Raw genomic sequence first — 17221 nt, forward strand, 5'->3', positions numbered from 1 at the left:
TAGGAACTACTGAGTTGTGTTGTGAAATACTGTAAGAGATGGACAAACCTGGTCCTTCATCAAAATCATTTAGGGCATGGGTTTGCTGCAACACTCTATGGGCCCCCACTGAGCTCCCACCGCTCTGCACAATGTGACTTGTACCTTGTCGCCGTCACGTTGACGTTCCCATCAAGTCCAGTACAACCAGTACTTTGAGTAAACACAAGGCAATGTCATTTTGTGCTGATTCCGGTGACCCTTGTGGACAGAACCGGTAGTGTTTCCACAAGCATCAATGCCACACAATACACTTTAATTACATGCACACACTATTGCTGATATTTTCATTTAGTCATGAATAGTTGCGAATAATAAAATTAGGAATATGTGACTGTACGTGTCTTGTTTGCATTGTGTTTCCACAACAACAGATAATGAAAATAAAGGTGATGGAAAGTAACTAAGTAGGCTACATTTACTCAAGTACTGTATTTAATTGTGAGGTAGTCTACTTTACGCATCTCCATTGTATGCTACTTTATACTTCTACTCAACTACAATTTAGGGGGGAAATAGTTTATCTGTTTTACACAACTACATTGTGATAACTTCATTTTACTTTCCACGTTCAGATTAATTCTGCTAAATTACTTTAAGTAAATGCCAATACTAATCATATGCACTTTTACTTCAGGCAAATTAAAAGTGCATGACTTTCCGCACTTTTACATAAAATATTCGAGTACTTTCACAGCTGCAGATAATCATCTTCGCCGTGCCGTGAGGAGCACAACTGTCGTGTTTTGATGACGCCATCACTGGGACTTTCCGGATACGTCATTCGGGGCTTCCGAGTTATTAAGCTAGCTCTACCTCTGTGTTCATGTCGTTAGACACTCTAAACGTCGCCTCGTTGCTCCGGGCTACACACCAAAAGATACCATGAAAACGCAAAAGGCCCCCAACAGCGCCGAAAGGTCTGAATATTGAGACGTCGGTGTCGGGAGCGACGGTCAGACTGAGAGGCGGAATGTCAACAACGCGGCCCCTCCTCGGAATGAGACGAGTCACCGAGCTAACGTGCGCCGAGCAGCCGGCCAGCAGGCTCCCTGCTACCGACGGGAGGCAGCAGCTGGACGACCCCACCGTGGACGAGTTTACGGTGCTGGAGGAGAAAGAAAACGAGCTGAAATGCGCAAGGCCGCGAATGGAGCAGGTTTTCAAAGTAACATTCAATATTATCGGTCTGCTGGACCACACGGGACAGCCGCACGGCAGCAAAACATCCCGGCAGATATGGCTGCAGCTCCGAGGAAACCGAGACGACGTGTCAAAGGCAAAGGTGAGGTCCCGTGAAAGCCGTTTCACATGCACTCCGTCGTTAAGCCAGCAGCCCACTGCGACGCGGAGCTTGTGTTTTGTCTGTGTTGTTATCCCAAGATAACACTACTTAACTACCACGCTCCGCGGTCCTCTCAACGTCTGCCGGTTCGTGGCTAACGAACAAGTGTGTCGGTTTGCGCCTGTCTGCTCTTTTGTCACCCAGAATGTTAACTGCCGACAGGCGATGATGTCGTATTGAGACTAGGTATGGCGCGTCCATTTGTGTTTTAATGGGCTATAAATGTTGCCTCTGTAAGATGAGAGATACAGTTAACTTTTACACCATTGCTGCCACGACCTCTTTAGCCACCGCATCCGCAGTGCAAACGGTGTGTGTGCGTGTGTTTTCTCGTCTGACTTCAGTTCGCGAGGAAGGAATCCACCAAATGACGTCATGAGTCGCAACCCCAGTGGACATGGATGGGGGTCCGTTCTGTTAAACAAAATGTTTCCGTTTACATGTTGAGTTTGTTTGTTTAAAAAGAGGTCAGACTCCGTGCAGCTTGTCACACGCATACACGGTTTGTTAGCCATTTGTGGGTGTGGGGGGATGTGCACAGACATTACAACATATTGTCTGGTTTTCTTTTTCAGTTGGAATTCCTTTTATTGTGGGGGTGTTAATATCGAGCACGGCGTATTGTACTAATAATAGTTATACAACCCTTATTTCTAAATTAATACTTTCCGTCCACAAACGGCAATCGTATAGGATTTTGGGTCCTGGGGATGTTCGCGCAGGAAGTGTTGTTGCGGATTTATTGTAGAGTTTTATCTGACATCTAGGATGGCTGCATATGATCCTGAGTATAGTAGTCATGTATGCACACGATTCCTTTATGTCTTCCTTTTGTGTATCATGCACTTTATCACTGGTGGCAGCACTCCTAAAGTTAAAAAAAAGCAGGGCTCAGTGTTACTGAATCACACAAACTGACACTAAAGTGAACTTCACAACAAGATTACTTTTTTTTGTTGTTGTTAAAAGCACCTGGGCCTGCAACGCATTTAGAGATCATACACTGCACTTGCATATGCAAAATAGCTGTCGGCATCTGGGGCATTTATTTATCCCTGTGTGATTTTCCCATGCATCTGTCACACTTCTGCATCTTGTGTCATGGGTCTCTTTAGTGCAGGTTGCTGCCCCCCCTCCTCCCAATAACCAGCTGTTCCAAGCTCTGCCAGTCAACCGAGACTGCGCTGTGGAAATTTTAACTTTGCTGTTGGTCTTTTCGAGTCATGATAACAATGATACAGGAGTCATAAATGGCTTGCTGCCTGATCGTAATAAGGTGGTGCTTCCTCTAGTTGGGAAATCACTGCCATCATTCCCATGACAACCTTTCTTGTAATATAGTTTCACCAGTTTTCATCTCACTTGACCCACGAAAAAGAAAAACAACCTGCTCCGCATGATTGAAAATAGCACCGTTTGTAACTCTCTCTTTCAATAATTTGCCAAAGCTATTTGAAGCTGCTTCTCACGGCACTGATGATAAAAAGCTATCTGCTTGAATCTGGAAAATTAATCAATAGCTGATACTTTATTATAACATGATTTGCTTTATAGTGTATTTTTTCTTCAAATAAACAAGAGGGAGAGTTTCTTAGACACTTTGGTTTAATTGTTTGAACTTGAATGTTGATTCTTTGAAGCATATCTCTAAATAAAGCTAAAATACAGCCACTCTGTTTCCCCTCTATACTAAAACATCAGACCAGAATTTCATTCCCGGGGCTTCTTGCGGCCTGTTTGATTTGGTGTGTTGTGTGTTTTGCTTGAAGTGTCAATAGACAAATATCAACCATTTCTACCAGACGCCTGTCTGTATGCTGCTGTTTATGTTTTTGAATGCATGAACTAAAAATTACTGCAGTACACTGACTTCACTGCCAGCAGAGTTTGCTTCCAAAAATGTCAACTAAAATATAGTTTTCTATAAATAGTTATATTTCGGCTACAATCAGCCCATTTGGTGGTTATTGCCGAGGGCCATACCTACTTAGAACCCAGAGTCATTTTATTGGTTGTTTGATTTAAAAAGCCACACCCAAACATGTGTGATCTGGTTCTCTTTCAAGTCTGACGTCTGTTCTTTCTTTCTTTCTGTCCCACTACGTCATTGTTGAATCGTTTTACATTCATTCTCAGTATCGAGTTTTTTTTAAACACATTAATGCTTAAGAAATGTGACACGGTATCTGTGAGGAAGTAACCGCACCCACCTGCAGCTGATTCATCCGAACATTTCCCATAGCCAGGAGATTCCCTGAATCATTGACAAGTGTTTAGTTTCAGTGCGTTGTCAGCTCCGCTGCTCTACAGCGAGTTGCGCTGTGTGCTCGTGTACCGAGAGAGCACGTGCAAGCAATTTTGGCACCAATCTTGTAAATTTCATTTTGTGCCTTATTCCGAATTTTGCTGAGATCACAGATATATTTGTTTAGGAGCATGTGTCACTAAACATCATGTCTGGCTTCTGTTTTTTGTTTCAACAAGGTTTCATTTTTATTGGCAAAAATGTGCTGTTTGTTTGGGAGCTGAAACAAGCAGAAATCACAGTATTTTCCTCTCCTTGTCACGCAGGAATATGTTCGAGGACTCTGTGACCCAGAGCTACAGAAAGAAGAGAGGTACCCAGCGGACATGCACTGTATTTTTGCTGGTGCCCGGGGCCTCTTCCTGGACAGGCTCATACGCGACACAAGTGCCGAAGTTGTGGTGCCTGAGCCGGGCCGCCTGCGGTTGTTGGGCCGGGTAGAATCCGTAGTGATGGCCCAGAGCAGAGTTCAGCAATTTGTAGCGCTGTTCCAGGTAGGGGTGAGAATGATCTGTGGTTTACTATGCAGTAGTTGGGTCCAGTTATGGGGTGGTCATTTCTTGCACAGAGGACTGTTCATGTACCATTAATCCAGTAGTTGCAGAAGGCTTTACATTAACTTTCCTAGTCCCATTTAAAGTCTGTGTTTGTGATGTACCCAGGAAAAGCGAAGTCTGCCAAGTGACAGAGAGCCCACAGTGAAGCGAGCGTTCAAGTCCTTTGTGGAGGAAAGGGATGACAAGTACACTATGGAGCTTCTTCTGCTGCCCAGTGCCCTGAAGGAGGAGTTACTGGGACTGGCTCATAGCCCCACTACAACAAACGCATCCTCCCTGGTTAGTGTATTCCTTTTTATTTTTTACAGTACAGCAATGACCACTGTGTCTAGCGGAAATTCCTTAGAGTTTCTTAGAATGACTTTAGAAAATGTAGAAAACAGTGGCTGGTTTCCAAGTTGCATTTATAGGACATACTTCAGCTGCACTTACAAAGTACGCACTGTCCGTGCAGTATGCATTCAACTGGGACATACTTCCATATAATATTGCACCTTAAACTTTGACACTTTCGCCTATATACCGCTTGCATGCTGCAAAATGTAACCGGATACAGTAGAATATCCTGGTATTTTTTTGGCATTTCACATACTATGTATTGGGACATGCAACATCTTTTTCTGGCTTACTTATTTTGTGGTAGTGGGTATTTGAATTCACAGTCAAATGTATCTACTGGGTTCCAATTGTGGCGATATGTCTGTATGGCATCAGTCAAAGATCTCCAAATTCTGGGTTGTAAGAGTGAGTTTAATTGTAACTTTGCAACTAAGATGCAAGGATTTCATTGGTCTTATTTCAATAAAGTACATTGAATCAAGACAATAACAACGCGCAAAGGATGTCCATTCATAAATATCTCACTCTGACTGAAGTAAAGTTACATCCTGCTCTAGTCGCTGATGCAGACGCATAGCCACGGGTATGTCTCTGGAAAGGCCCAGCCCGAGCCTGTGGTCAAACCCAATCAATCAAATTTGCCTTTTTTTTAACTGGTTCTGAATATTATTGTTACGATATGCATCAAGACCTTTGACCTGTCCTTCCTAACCACGGTGATGCAATGTTGTGTTTCCTCTACCCGATTCTGCTCAACCAGACGCTGCATCCCAGCATGGCAGAGGTCGACCAGGACCGCTCGCAGAGTAGCACCCCTGTGACGGAGCTCTCCAACCGCATACTTGGCACCAGCTTTGAGGAGAAAGGGAGCACCGCGGCATCTGTCAGCGGAGGCGGCAAGGCAGGGGGAGCGACGGGCTCGGGTCCCGAGGCCGCCCTGCTGCTCAACGGTACTCGGCCTTCGCACAAGCGGCGCTCGTCCGGGAGCGAGACCCGCGACACAAAGAGACAGTACTCCCTTGAGCGGAGGGACGAGTCGCCGGAGAGAGCGCGAGAGAGGGACCGGGAGGGCCGGGGGGGCAGTAGCAGCAGCTGCAGATCCAAAACCCCCTCGTCTTCATCCTCCCTCTCCTCCTCCTCCTTCTCCTCCTCCTCGGGAAAAGCAAACACAGTAGTAGGAGCGAACATGTTGGACTCCAGTGAAGGAGTCTTGGATGACGGGGAGGCAGTAAGCCCAGAAACCAACCTCCGCTGCTTGGTCAATTTCTTCAGGTAAAGGTTGTCACAGTTTGAAATGTTTGCAAAGGAATTAATCCTGATTACATGATGCCCATTAAGGGTTAACCGGATATGTATCGTTCATCTTAATTGTTTCTTGTGTGTTTTTAAAGGAAAGGTTTTCATATTTTAAATCTGTATTAAAACCGTGCTCATAATCCCATATGTGCAGGGACAGACTGAACTGCTGCTATAATTGTTCCTCCATTCCATACTTGTCATGAAGACATACCTTTTCATGAAGGGATGTCAGAGGTGGGGGCTCAAAATCCACAGTCCACTTTCTGTGCAAAAATACATTCTAATGTTCCGATGAGGCTCAAATTAGGCTTCAGCGGGCCGAGTTGGGCAAATCAACTGTATTTCCTTTGCTGAGCAGCAGTGGTAGAGTAGTCTAACTGTCACTTCATATTATAGATGGTTGGATTTTTTTTAGCAGTTCTGATATGAATAAACATGGGAACAGGTTGGGACTGGAGTGTAAATCCACTTCCGTGTCAACCTTTACTGTGGAACTGGCCCCCATCTGGTATGCGTTGGGAAGGTAGCCAAGATGGAAAAGAAGAACACCGACCATTAAGTCTTTCAGTGTGTATATGGGCATGTGAGTGTATATTCAAAACATCTGAAGCCATCCTCAACGCCTCTCTTACTGCCAATTAAAACTCATTTTCTTCAGAACCATGGGTTACCAGCAGGAAGTGGTGGAGCGTGTCGTCAAGGAGACGGGACAGACGGAAGATACCTTCCTCATTCTGGAGAAAATCGTTGATGAAACCAAACGCTGTGAAGAGGGGTCAAATGGGGGGGGGAATGAAAGACGATTGAACGCTGTGCGCTCTCCAGACACTCCCTCCTCCTCCTCAACCTCCTCCTCTATGGTCTCTCGATTCAGAGAACTGAGCAGAGCGTTGGTAGACCAGGGCAGGTCTAAAGAGAACATTAAGCCCAGCCAGCATGGAGGCAGTAGTAACGGTCTGGGCCACCGGAGGCAGTGCAGTGGCAGTGAGACCAGCACTCAGCAGGTAATAAACACCCCTGTCTCTCTCTCAAAAAAGAAAAGTTCAACCTTCCCCCCCCCCCCCCCCACCCCCCCCATCACCCAAATTCAAGCAAACCCCCTTGGACACGAGAGAAAGAACAAATCTCCATTTTAAGTCCCCGACTAAGTAAAAAGTTTTGTTTTGCTGTTTTGCGTGATACATTTCAGCTCATATCAGCGACTATAACACAAAGGTCTTCACCTCAGCACCTGCTCTCGCCTGTTCGATGGCCATTTGAAACACAATGGGGCACAATATAATGCACCCTTTTTGCTTCCAAATGAACGATAAAAAAATATATCCTGTCCAATCTCGTTTCAGGCCATCACCATCAAGAGAAGCTCAAGTGCTCAAGGAGGAGCAGGAAACTACGAGGTTATTACCATCGACGACGACGAAGACGTCGTCCTCAGGAATAGCAGAACGGCGGACAGTCGGACGTCCCGGATGATGACAGTGCCGCACCTGGACACCCGGTCCGGATCCAGAACAGACTACTTGGCGCGGGGAGGGGGCAGCGTCTCTCAGAGGGACTACCTGTCGAGGGGTGGGACTCAGACTTTGGGGGGAGCGGTGAAAGTTGAGACTATGACAGCACTGCGCAGCACGCCTCAATGGCTGACGGCCACCACCAGCTCCTTAACGTCGACCCCCAGTGTAGGTATTGCCTTCAAGTTCGCTCCAAAAAACCTGTTGTGCTTTTAGTTCCTTCTCTCGGCGGTCTTGACAAATGTATATTTTACACCAGTGTGACGTGAAAACTCACTGAACTTTAGTATAAAAGTATAGTATAAGAGTGTTTCCGTATGTCTTAAAGTGTGTCTTAAGGGGAACCACCATAAATAAGTCCTGGAAGTTAACGCAACAGATGTTGGATAACTTCACGATTGGTTGCCTTACATTCCTGCTGATGAATCATTTCTGGTTGTAGGCTAGATGTTTGAAGAACCCATTCTACTTCTGAATGAAACGGATGAATAATGAAAGAAAATAAGATTTATATAATATATTGTATGTCAGAAAGAAATCAAAGTATTGATCAATGGATTTCTTCTGAAAACAGATTGTTTTCATTCCATAGAAATAAAGAACGTCTACTTGTTTAAGCCGTGTATATTAACACTCGGCTCCTTCCCACAAACATGTTGCACTACAGAGCTAGGAATGAGATCTTAAACGTTCCCACTCAAGGCGGTTGTTTCCGATTTCATTTATCCCCTCATGTCTTTTTTTAAAATTATTTTACAAGCCATTGTTTTCTATTTCCCCCCTCAGTCAGCTCAGCCCATCCCCCGGCCCTCGGCCTCTCCCTATCAGACCATTGGCCACATGGGGTTCCACGGTGTGGGAGCCAGGACTCCTCCTGCCAACGACCCCCCGGCTCCCCCAGTGACTGGTTTCGCTCGTTTCCATCAGTCGCTGCGGACTCCCTACACGTTGAAGTTGCCCAATGACCCGGGACGCCAGGAGCTCAGGCACATCATCATCGACGGCAGCAACGTGGCTATGTCGTGAGTCTGCACCACACACAAACATAAGCTGTCCTGGCGTCTTTGCACTGGCAAAAAGTGACATATTTATTAGCGTGTCATGGAAGTTGCATACCGACGAGAAACCTTCCTGTGGCAGTAAAATAAATGTCTATGCAGAAATAAGTGAGTCAGTGCACTTAATATTACCGTATTTTCCGCACTATAGGGCGCACTGGATTATAAGGCGCACTGTCAATGAATGGTCTATTTTCGATCTTTTTTCATATATAAAGCGCACCCGACTATAAGGCGCATTAAGCGAAACAAAACAGTCAGTCAGTCAAACTTTATTAAACGTGTTCACAATAACTCCCAACCTTGTTCAGTTGTAACACGTAAAAAAACAGTCTGATAGCGCTAAATCAAACATTAGCGTAACTCTGTGTGGTCTTCTTTACTTGGCGCAGGTCATCTTCTTGCTTCCTCCACTTCCGTACCATTGATTCATTAATGTTGAATTCTCTCGCAGCGGCTCTATTCCCATGTTCTACTGCATGACTGATAGCCTTGCGTTTGAAGTCCGCGTCGTAAGCGTGTCTCTTGACAGGTGCCATTTTGGGGTCCTTATACACACACACCGTGCTGCTGCTCTGGTAGCGCTGGAAGCGGAAGTTATCGAGGTGTGTGCACCTCTGTGTCTGTCCATATTTTGGGGTGCCCAGTTGCGGCTGCACTGCTGCAGCCCGCCACAACTCGGCCGCAGCTTGTCGAGTTTTGTTTTTGTTGTATATTATACAACAACTTCCAGCCAATTTTTTGCATACATCATCGCGTGTTCTTGAGTTGGAATTAATTGTGTTTTATAACCATTGTTTGAGTCCATCCCCGGCTGTTCGTTGGCTCCCTGTTTTGGCCGGTATGTTTGGCTAACCGCTAACGGAACTACCAGTGACTGTCTGTGCTTTGTATGATGTGTCTTTATACGACGACTTTGAGGCGCTTTCCTCCCTTTTTATCGAAGCGTGTTGTTCATTGTTTGAGTGTGGTTTGCAGTGCATGACAGGTCTTTGGGGTCGGGGCAGGAGGGTGAGCCCATCGTGGGTTGTGTTCATGCAGTCACAAAATACAGCAGTGGTCGGTGCGGACACGACTACTGAGTTTATTTGGTGATGTTCTTGTATATTTGCACGTCAAAAAAACAAAAATCCCTTTACACATTAAGCCATCAACATCGCCATCATTATTATTAGTTAAGGACACACTCTGTCATACTTCTAAATGAGCAACCTGTTGCGCAGGTCGCAGCTGCAACCCTTATTGTGTAGATGCACCAAAACTTAGCCCACGGATTCACACAATGTTGTTACTCATCACCTTTGTTTGAGAGAGAGAGAGAGAGAGAGTCTGCTGATGTGTCATCACAGTCTTCAACCCTGGGTGACTTTGTCGTGACTTCTCTCTTCTTTTCACGTTCTGTTCTGTGTCACTCTCCCTCCCTCTTCCCTCCAGTCCTCCTTGCCTCCTCTCCAGTCGACGGGCTAAACAGAAACACGGGATGACCGGAAAGATTTTTTTTAAATTATTGTTCTTATTAAAATAATGCGAAGTCCGAGACACAGTTTTATGTCTGGTAGCCTGTGAAACCACAGCACCCAAGACAACAACATATTGGAAATATTTTCTTGGATCTTATGAATCTAGTTATTGGCAGGGTTCAGTTTTCTTCTTGTTTGTTTACTTTTATTAGAAACAAAAGGCCACAACTGCTTCAAATTGATGTCCAGGTTTCCACGGTGATTTTACTGCTTGCATAATCTCTTCCTGCTCTGGGGTCACTTTCTTTTTTCAACAGTCAATGGAACTTCCCTTTTGAGTTTGCATTGCGTGCGTGTGTGTGTGTGTGTTTTCTCTCTCTCTCTGTGTGTGCTATGTCACACAAAATAAGTAAAGTAAATACTGGGACAGTGAGTGGTAAAATACATCAGTGTTTTTTTTGCACCACTGTGTGCTTGGGGTGTCGGGTCTACGTCATTTTGCTGGAGGCCTGCTGAATATTTAGTGTGCCACCACTGTGTGTCACGAGCAGCCACGCAGACCGTTTGCCGTGCGTCTCTGCTTCACCGCAGCTCAAGCGAGGCCAGATTGATGATCAAGTTAGTAACCCAGAGCGAAAGGGAAGTTGCCAGTAGTGACATAACTGACAGAAATGCACATGAAGAGTAAAAAAAAACAAGAGGAAAAAAAGGGCGAACAGAAGCTCCATTTACCAGTTTAACCTCTCGGAACAATTTTGTCATTTATTTCTCTGAAAACTGAAATACTCCTGCAGCACTACCTCACACTTCTTACAGGTCGGCATATCTCGCAGGCCATTCAGGATTTAGTTGTATTCCATCACAACTCCAGTAAAGAAAAGCGGTTATTAAGGCAGCCTTGGTTTTCTGCTTCTAGATAATAATAATAATAATACATTTATTTATATAGCACCTTTAAAAACAGGGTTTACAAAGTGCTCTACATAGAAGCAAGGTAAAAACATAACATCAATAAAAGAAAACATTTCAGAAAATACATGAGGCAAAGGAGACAATGCCATATAGGCAATAAACACAATAGAGGAATAGAAAAATGCAAATACAAAATAAAGCAGAACAGACAAACTAAAATAGGGGAAACAAAGAACTACATAAAAGGACGACATCACTTAAAAGCAGTTCTATAAAAATGGGTTTTAAGAAGTGATTTAAAAGAAGTTACTGATTCTGCGAGCCTTATCCCCTCAGGTAGGTCGTTCCAAAGATGGTCGCTATAATCTTAAAGGATTGCAACTGTTATATCAGATTCCATACACAGTCAAACATAATTGATTGATTTATAATAACAATAATACATAAATATATCTGAACATTTGAAAACGAATCATTGCAGAGGACGTCACTAGTGTTTTGAATCTGCCTTGCAGCAGCTGGCTTCCTGCTCGGCGAGGCTGGCTGCTCTCGGGGAGTTTCTCATCTTTGTTGTGTGTGTGTTTTTGCGGTTTTCTGTCCTAGCAACCCATTTGTTGTATTACAGCTGTGCGTGCGTGTGTGCGTGTGTGTGTGTGTGTGTGTGTGACACCTCAACTCGTACTCTCTGCCAATACAATGCCAGTGCTTCCTTTAGCCAACATTTTATTTAAATGTTTTTACAGTGACATAAGACCAGAGATGTCTGTGGCAGCCCACACAAAGTTGGTGGCCCAAGACTTCGGAGTGTTTCCGACATCTCACCGTGCCCCTCTCTCCTCTTCTTCTCTCCAGTCACGGCCTTCATCGGTTCTTCTCCTGTCGAGGAATAGCGCTGGCTGTGGAGACCTTTTGGAGGCTGGGTCACCGGGAGATCACAGTCTTTGTCCCCCAGTGGCGCCAGAAAAGAGACCGACTCACAACAGGTACACCTGTTTAAACGGGGCTTTCCACATTGTTTCTAATGAAGTGGGGATTAGCAGGTTCAAGTGATGGCTTTGAGTTTTACGGGTGTTTTAAAAGTGGCATAGACCTTTTTTTTCCATCATGTAATAATAATAGGATTATTGTTATCTTATTACAGAGCAACATTTTCTAAACCAGCTAGAGGACCTGAGGCTGCTCTCCTTCACTCCCTCCAGAGAGGTGTGTGGCCAGAGGATATCCTCACATGACGACAGGTACACACACTTTGCTTAAGCCTTTGATCGAATCTGACTTGTTCGAGGAGCGAGTCCACCAATCTTGAGTTCTTTACATCCAGACAGCGACATGTAGACAGCGGAGACTCAGTCGAGCGTGCTTCTCCCGAACCCAGGGATTGAACCACTCGGTTCCATTATGATCTCTCTCTGGAAGTATCCAACAGTGTGCTCCTTACTCTCATCCCACCCATTGCCAACGACAGTCATGCTGTATTTTCAGAATTGAGATGTGCTCATTAACGAGAGGACCGATTCCACCCGTCCCAAAAAGAAAGTGGCGTAATAGGATTTAAAATTCTGCAACAACTGCTCTGTAATTGAAGCCTGATTGTGAAAGCCAGATCTCTCTGGACCTTTAAATTGATCAGCAAATATATAAGTTCTCGCAGATATGATGGGGAATATTGTGTTTGGGGTTTGTAAAGAGTAACTGAAGACGGATCGAGACTCAGTAATCCTCTACCGGTGGATTCCCCTCTCGGTGACGCAGCGGCGGAATGAACCCTGAACGAGCTTCTGACCTTTTGAGCGAAAGGGAAAATCCAGAGGGTCTAATATATATATACATATATATATATATATACATACATACATAATACATACATACATACATACATACACACACGCTCTCTCTCTCTCTCTCTGTTAGGTTCCTGCTCCATCTTGCCGAAAAAACAGATGGGATCATCGTAACCAACGACAACCTGAGGGACTTTGTCGACACCTCGGACACCTGGCGCAAGATAATTCAACAGAGGTAATTGTGTGTAACGCACACACGGCCGCTCAGTCATTCATTCAATTACCCAACGAGAGGCTGGAAAGTCCACTGAGGCCAGCGGGGTTACAAATGTTAAGGGCGTCAGCTTTTATTGGCTGCCAGTTTATTTACAGTTACGAACATTCTTGTCTGAAGCTGAAAGGAAGAGCAAATGAAAGTGCAAATTAACAGGGGGGGGGGGGATACAAGAGTTTGATTTTGGTGGGGCAATTGATTTGTGTTCATGAAGCCAGGTAGGATAATGGAGATCATCTTCAGGCCACTGTTCCTCTCAAGTAGACGCGTAGCGGTTCTGTTAATTCTACTCTGGAGTCTGCTCACAGGACGCATCTCACACATGTGCAGTAGATCACAGACAGTATAAGTTCATCTTTACTATGACACTTACCTGTGTCTCACGCTGTTTTTGGAAGATTATTGCACCTATTATTGACGTTCTTTTATCAGTTGATATTTGGTTGTTGTTTTTTAAGGGGCGATTATTCCCCACATTTGCCCTGAGGAGTTCAGAGGAAGGAACACAAAGGCCTTCATTCTGAGCCCTGACACTCTGAGTCCAAATTTGTTATCAGTTTAGAAATTGGAATCATCTCTGTGAACCTTTTGTGAAACACTCCTATTTCTTTCCTCGCCACTGATAGGTTGCTTCAGTTTACCTTCGTGGAGGACCACTTCATGATCCCCGATGACCCTCTTGGGAAGAACGGACCTCACCTAGACATCTTCCTGCGTCGAGACAACAGGTGGGTTTTGCCTGAACGTGTTTGGTCAGGTTGGAGGCAAGAGGAAACCTGCTGATATTGATCCTTTATTTTGTGATCGTAATGTCATGTAAATCCTTTCACTCGTGATATGATGACCAAATAGATGTTGACTTGTTGTTGTGGCATTCTCTATTTCTCCCTGTCAGGAGGGCCCGAGTCACTCCTCCCCCTCTGAGACCCCCAGACATCCGGCTATCCACCCAGCAGCAGCCGGTTTACGTCCAGGCCCTCCAGTCCACCCCTCAGACCCTGGCCCCCACGCCTCGGCCCCCTCCCTCCCTGACGCCCCACCCCAGTGTGCCCCACTCCGGTCCCCCCGAATGGCACCCACCCCGCCGCTCCCCTTCCCCCTCACCCTCGCCCCCTCCACAGCGGTCACCGGGGGAGACGTCGGAGCTGAAGAGAAAGCTGTACGACATCTTCCCCGACCAGAAGCAGCGGATCGACCGCATCCTCAGCGACAACCCGTACATGAGAGACCTGAACGCCCTGTCTGGGCTGCTGCTGGGATAAAGAGCCGGCTCACACAGTACATATGAACACATATGCAAGGATATATACGTGTCGGCACAAACATAATTTATTTCACCATTTCTTCCAGCCTGGAGGTCATGTGAAGTTTTTTGATTTTAATATAATTTTTTTAAATAAGCTGCTATTGGCCGATATTTTCCTCTTTGCTCTCAATTTAATTTAAGGTGAACGACGCCGGTGTCCACACGACCAAAATGATAACAAATTGGCCAGTTTGTCAAGCAGCAAAGTCTTTTTGGTTCCGATGAGCATAAATCATTGCAGATCCTCGACAACAGTCCAGAGGGCCCCTGACTGTGGAACCAGCACTAGGAGACTCTCCAGAACCTTGTTTACCACCAGACTCGAACACGTTCTGAATGAACAAGCTCTGAGCTTTTTATGTACACAAATTGGGACAGGTTTTCAACATATTAGTTTATACCCTTGTTATGTTCTGTAACAGTGAATTCACAGCTTTTGAACTGTCAGAGAACAGTTTTCAATCGTCAACAGTACCACTGTTTCTTTTCTTTTTTTTGCAGTGTTTTTCTAGGAAGCGTGATGAGATCACCAGCTTTGGCGTCACACAAATCACTATTACTGACAAAAAAATTCCCCGAAAGTCATATTTAGATATTAGATACAACTTACTACATTATGGAAGAACCTATGTGCGTGTTTTTAAGCTATATTGATGGGCAGTTATGACAATTAGGTCCTCTATTATACACAATGTATACCTGCTGAGTTATTCCCAACTCCATTTCTCATATTAAAGCAGCGCTGCCCATCTCTATGCCTTTTGAAATGTTAACCCGTACACGCCACAAAGGATTACCTGACGGAAGCCAATTCTTTACCAACTGTCAAAACGATAACCGCTAACTTATGAAAGGCGTCGTCCTTCCTCAGTCACACAGCTTGTGTTTTGGATGAATGTCTTCAAGGTTGCTTTCCTATAGAATTTTCATTGTTTTGCAGAAATTCGCTCAATAATCGAAGGGAAATGGAGCGCCGCCACTGTGACATAACCCCCACATCCCGTGTTCTCTGGCAGCTCCGTGTTGCTGCTGTTTCTTCCTGATCTCTGTGGCGGACTTCGCCCCCAGCATCCGTTGTTCCAGTTGTATCCACTTTGAGCCTGTGTTTTCAGGAGGATGCGGTCACGAGTTCTACGTGAGCATTCACTTAGGGGGAGTTATCCGCCTCGGCCTTTTCCGGCCTTTTCCGGCGATACGTTTGTAAGTCCACAACACTACAAGACTTTGGATTTATCCATTGAGCTCATGGTTCCACTTTAATTTGAAATCGCACACCGTACGTTTGCGTGCCAGAATAAAATCTTGCAAAAACGACATTTACCATGTTGCATTTGTAATTAGTGTTTAATAGCTCAATTTAATGCACTGAAGGCAAGTAACGGTGATGTGAGTAAACTGAGGTTTCATTGATGAATCGTCAGGTCTTGTGGTGTTTTCGTTTCTTTTTTACCCTCATACAGCCAGAGAATGCAGGCCGCTGCATCCGAGTTTTGTAATATACACAACATTTTATCTCCTTGTAAGGAAAAAGAATCTGCACAAAACTTTTACAAGGTGTCTCAAAGTATGTTTTGTTTGTACTTGCCATGTTGTTGTAAGGATTACTGAAGGATTCTCTTTTCTTTTTTTTTTGTATTATAGTTATTGTGTATATCAATCTTTTTCTTTTTTGTAAATACATGCATTTTTGGCTACGGTGCACATATGGTGGGGGGGAAAAAGGAAATAAATATGGCAGTCCCCATAAAACATTTTTGTGTGAGTAGTTTGTTGTTCGTTCACTCATCTATCATGTTTCAAATGATTGTTCCTTTTAATTAATTTATCAAGTTTATTGCCATAGATGAAAAAGCAAAATTCAAATGAAATGAAATGCATCTGCCCCAGCTCTCTTGTCCCTTTTAAAAAAAACACATCCTTACGGGCAATTTCCCAGAGGAAAATAATGAAAGGAGACCACGTGTTAGGACATGATGTCATGTGTTCAGCAACCTATAAAAGAACGTCCACGTTCAGGGTTGTCTCATCGAAATGAATAAAGACCCAAAAGAACCGCCGTGTACATTGATTGGTTTCACAATCCCAAGATTGCTCTATTTTCTCTCTCTCTCACAGAGAGCGAGAGAGAACATCTTGTTCTTTCTGGATATTGAGAAATAAGTCATTAAGAAACAGAAGTTCTCTGAAGAAGCCTCGTAATGTTTTAAAGGTGCCCACTTTGCCCTCGTCTCCTTTGCATGTCTTTGTGTGCCTTTTTCAGTTTTGATGGTTTGCTTGAATGTGTTTCAAGTTAAGAGCGTGAACTCTGGATTACTTTAGTTACTTATCTGTTTGTGTTCAAAAAGCAGGAAGATGGCAGATGTCGCAGATAACTAGAAACAGAACCCCACGTGCTCCTCTCCAGTAACCATGGCAGCGTTATCCCAGATGTTTGCTTCTGCTGCGAGTAGTTTCATTTTGATTTGGGCCTGTTGCTGGAAATCCCACCTCCCAGCTCTGATAGCCAATCAAGCGCAAGCTTTTCCGCATATTAGGAATAATCAGATATTAATTATATTTCCAGTAGTTTCTACTGGAATACACAACTCAAAATGACAAAAGAGTTATTGCATCCCCTGGTGCATGTTCACAGTCATAGGACTGCTTCACATGCTGTTTCAGACAGTGCACAGCCGTCCTCTTGTGGTCATGGTTGGTGTTCATTTGTGTTTATGCTTCTACTTCCAGTAAAAGTAGTTTTTTGATGTTCATTCTAAGGATAAAGACTCTTTATTGCTATTATGAAAACGGTTTGAAAACACTCACGTTAATAGCACAGTAAAAATAAAGGATTGACATCATGTGCCACTGGTTAACTTTCTCTCTCACTTCCTCACACACTGTTGCAGCATTCACATTGAAATCCTCCCACGGCACAACAGGCCGGAGTCACTTGCGCGTATTATTCACTAGGGGGCAGTGTGCGCAGTATATATATATATATATATATATATATATATATATATATATATATATATATTGATGTATTCCGT

At 44.4% G+C, this 17221-nt stretch overlaps 1 protein-coding gene across 2 annotated transcripts; it reads left to right on the forward strand.

The window, feature by feature from the left end:
- The first annotated feature begins 797 nt into the window (after positions 1-797).
- On the forward strand, positions 798-15938 carry n4bp1 (nedd4 binding protein 1). Of its 2 annotated transcripts, XM_034534871.1 has the most exons (12): positions 798-1324; positions 3956-4183; positions 4352-4525; positions 5346-5857; positions 6543-6888; positions 7228-7563; positions 8182-8417; positions 11678-11808; positions 11967-12063; positions 12737-12844; positions 13510-13611; positions 13779-15938. In XM_034534871.1, exons 1-12 carry the CDS (start codon positions 1013-1015, stop codon positions 14143-14145), a joined length of 2949 nt encoding a protein of 982 aa, XP_034390762.1. In that variant the 5' UTR covers positions 798-1012; the 3' UTR covers positions 14146-15938. The 2 variants fall into 2 exon arrangements, with proteins under 2 accessions (XP_034390762.1, XP_034390763.1); XM_034534872.1 differs by lacking the exons at positions 12737-12844; positions 13510-13611; positions 13779-15938 and adding an exon at positions 12513-12708.
- Positions 15939-17221: the final 1283 nt, after the last annotated feature.

Source organism: Cyclopterus lumpus, chromosome 6 (assembly GCF_009769545.1).
Source record: "Cyclopterus lumpus isolate fCycLum1 chromosome 6, fCycLum1.pri, whole genome shotgun sequence".
Taxonomy (NCBI): Eukaryota; Metazoa; Chordata; class Actinopteri; order Perciformes; family Cyclopteridae; genus Cyclopterus; species Cyclopterus lumpus.